This window comes from Cephus cinctus, unplaced genomic scaffold (assembly GCF_000341935.2).
Source record: "Cephus cinctus unplaced genomic scaffold, Ccin1 Ccin1_scaffold0863, whole genome shotgun sequence".
NCBI lineage: Eukaryota > Metazoa > Arthropoda > Insecta > Hymenoptera > Cephidae > Cephus > Cephus cinctus.
Window position 1 is genome coordinate 65696 of NW_014333447.1, and position 3436 is coordinate 69131.

Below are 3436 nucleotides of genomic sequence, written 5' to 3' on the forward strand. Positions count from 1 at the left end.
TTTGGGGGGGGGGGGGTTGTCTTTCATATAAATTTATTTTTGACTTTTTCATTTTGCCTTTCGAAATTCTTCATCTTTTCAAATAACGCGAAAGAATGGTGCTTCGTGGACTTCTTTCAACACTCATCATTTTGACAATACTGACGAACAATAGCTTCGCGTCGTTGCTTCGCGTTCTTCGACTACAGCAATGCCATTAGAATCCATTTAATTTGAAAAATTCTCGATTAATTCAAATTTGGAAAACAGTGTGGGTGCTTTCGTGAGATAAATTGACTTTAGGTGGAAATAAAGAGAAAGACAAGTTATAATACAAAATTTGTCTTTGTCCCTAAAGTTTTTTTTCCCACCCGGTGGGCAGAAAGTTGAAAGGAACTTTACTATTATAGTCACTTTCAACTAGAGCACCCGTTATATATTTTGACACGATCTGAAGTCGGGACTTCTACAGTTTGTAAATTGGTCGCATCTCTTGAATACACAATACGTACGAGGGTGTATGACGCAATGACAAGACACGATAAAATCTTTGTACGTAAATTCCGAATCTCTATAATATCGCCGTATATGGTTAAAACAAAGGATAGCGAACCGTATACAATAATACGAATTATTCCAGACCATAAAGCATGAAAGCGAGATGCGAAGGAAACTCCAGGTATTTTTTGGATTCCAGCACACCAGGTGCTGGTTCTCATAGTCACCGCTGGACACGAAGTTGGCATCTCATTTTACGTAACTGTCTTTTTTTAGTTTTTTCGATTATCGACCAGAACTACTGTTAAAAATCATCACGTGCTATAGAACTATGCTGCATGTCAAAGGTTCACGAACCTGCGCCCCGAGTTGGGGAGGGAGGGAATCGTCGAAGCTTGTTGCTGTTTCTACGGGGTCAAAGGGCAAGTGGCAGCTTCAGTACGTCGTGCAAGAGAACCGCCGGCTTTGAGAGAGATCCTACGCGATTTATCGTGGACAAGAACCGTCGATGGTATTACGATCTTCTAGGACCTTCCAGAACGTTCGAGAAGATTCTCGATCGCGCGCAATTCCTGAAATCGAGGGTAAAATTCTTGGAATTCGAGGTAAAATTCCTAGAATCAGTCTTCGATTCGTAGAGTCGACGATCCTCGTGACTTCGCTCTTTGAAAACATGTGAGTTTATGTCGTCGATTCAGCATGGATGCGAACCTTCGAAGGCTCTCGAAGTGTCGGTAAATGTCGGTGCAGGAATCCTGGTAAAGAACCCGCCAACTTATACTACATCCAGGTTCACCAAAGTCCCTAGGGAAGCCAGTTAATCAGAAGGAATAGCAAAGCAGCCCGAAAGAGCATGAAGTTGTTCACGTTTCAAGATACATCGACACGTATCAGCTAAGTAAGCTTTTTCCATCGATTGGTTCTAGAACATATTTACATAGCCCAAGCCGTAACAACGAGACGTCGGAAATATTTGCAGTTTGCGCAAGGGTCGAAACGGACGAGGAGAAGTATATGTATTCGGTACGAGCGACGGCGACCCGTAAGCGTGTAATCCATAAAGAGCCTCGAGCTATACGAGCTATACCAGGGAAAAGGATTTCGACAGAGCTAAATATGTATGCGAGGGCTTGTCTCCTACCCCGAAGGCAAGGCGATGAACTTCGAGGAGAGAAACTAAGAGCTGTTGGCTGTTGCGACAATAGTAAAAGTAATCAGAGGGTGTTGATGTTGAGGAATCTTTTGGTGATCTCAGGTGTCTAGAGGATGATAACAACACAGAGCTTCTCTTGCTAGTCAACACTCTGTGTCATCCTGGACGATAATCCAAGCCGGATGGATGCTGCAATTTCTTTCTGGATTTACGCTCAGCCTCCCCTCTCGTATCTGAAGGGATGAGGATTATGTTATTTTTATACCTTATTTATTTACCGTTTACAGTGTAGGAATGTATGTACTACTGCTCGTTCTCAAAGCGAACGGATCGATATGCCTTGTTCGTAAGGGATTTATGTCAAGTAGAATAATAATAATAATGATAAAAAGGATTGTTGTCGAGGAAGAAGAAGTTGAAGGTAGCTTTGATGATATATATATATACATATTATTTCTTAGAATTGTATCATGTTACCTCCGTACAATTATTATTATTATTTTCTTAAATACGGATTAGGCACAGTTGTTACCTAATCATCAAAATGGTATAATTCTTTCTGTTTCAGGTACTGTCCCGATTTTTCAAGGTATTGTAGCTCCTCAAGGCGTCTCTTAGAATAACTTCATCATGTTCTCTTGTCTGTGCTTCGATCTAGGTATAATTTTTTGGGAATGCACAGTAGAGATACTTTGTCGCTCACATTATTTAATAGACTAAATTTAAGTTTACGTCGAAAAATAAATTATAAGGTTCGAAAAAGTCACCGAGTACTTGGACCTCGTGAAATTTTGAAAAATTTCTGAATCATTGACTGAAATTTTTTTTTTACACGGGCGAGAGGAGGGTCTTTACGATACATTTTTACGTATATGCTTTCAGACCGGCTGATCTGACGTTACTGTCGGTCCAGGGATAAATTCGTTTGAATTTTAAGTTTCACTAACAACAAGGCACGCGTAACGCTGAATGTGGCAGTTGCGATTATTTCATTAACTTTTTCAACGATCCGTAAAAAAAAAGACTGCTCTTGTTTTCTATCTTACCGCGCGTCGTCAAAATAAACGGTCGCCGCTCATAGATCCAAGTCGATCGTTTGTTTTCCCATGAGAAATTATCGTCTCGGGTCCGGACTTTGTTTATTCTTATAAATGAGCGGTTCGAGCATCCGTTTTTGAGACGAGTCACAAATACAGAATTCTAACAATCTAATTTCCCACGAAATCGAAAGTCATTAAGGGGTCTGGCGCTGTAATCGCGTTCGGGTTAACCTGATGGTAACGGGTAAATTGTCTATTGGGTATCACACGTGTTACCACGCTATACAATATACAACGGGTGATCAAGTTGAAAATAGTCACCGTATACAGCGCCGGTCAAAAATAATTGCCACAGTGTAGTCCTGGTTAAACGTATTGCACTGTGACAACGCTTTTGATTATAACTGTGTAACGGGTGTGATTGGCATCATTTTTAACTCGGCCACCCGGTATAGTGTTATACAGTGTAGCGTATTAGAACAGTATAACACTACGTACCATGCTATATTATAAATATTATATATACAGACAATGTGATTAACAATTTTTTTTTTTCAAAATACGAGTTTGGAAATTATTTTTAAATTCGTATTCCATCTTCTTTGTCTTGGGGTTTTTAAAGGAAATAAAATAAAGACGATGATCTAATCATTTGAGACTACCCTTCGAGTCGATGTGAAACGGCGTATTTTAAACTTTTGGGAAACCGAGGGAGGAGCATGAATATTCATACGTTCTTATTTTACGGAGTATCGCGGGGGGGGGG

The 3436-nt window shown here is 40.1% G+C and overlaps 1 protein-coding gene across 3 annotated transcripts in view; it reads left to right on the forward strand.

The window, feature by feature from the left end:
- LOC107271020 (orexin receptor type 1) overlaps nucleotides 1-3436 on the forward strand; it is a 31100-nt gene that overhangs the window by 11032 nt on the left and 16632 nt on the right. For 2 of the 3 annotated variants that reach the window (XM_015746576.2, XM_015746578.2), the window contains exon 3: nucleotides 2199-2219. The exons of the other annotated variant lie outside the window; for it this stretch is intronic. In XM_015746576.2, coding sequence (XP_015602062.1) covers nucleotides 2199-2219 — 21 coding nt within the window. The remainder of the gene's footprint in view (nucleotides 1-2198; nucleotides 2220-3436) is intronic. 3 annotated transcript variants of the gene reach the window in all.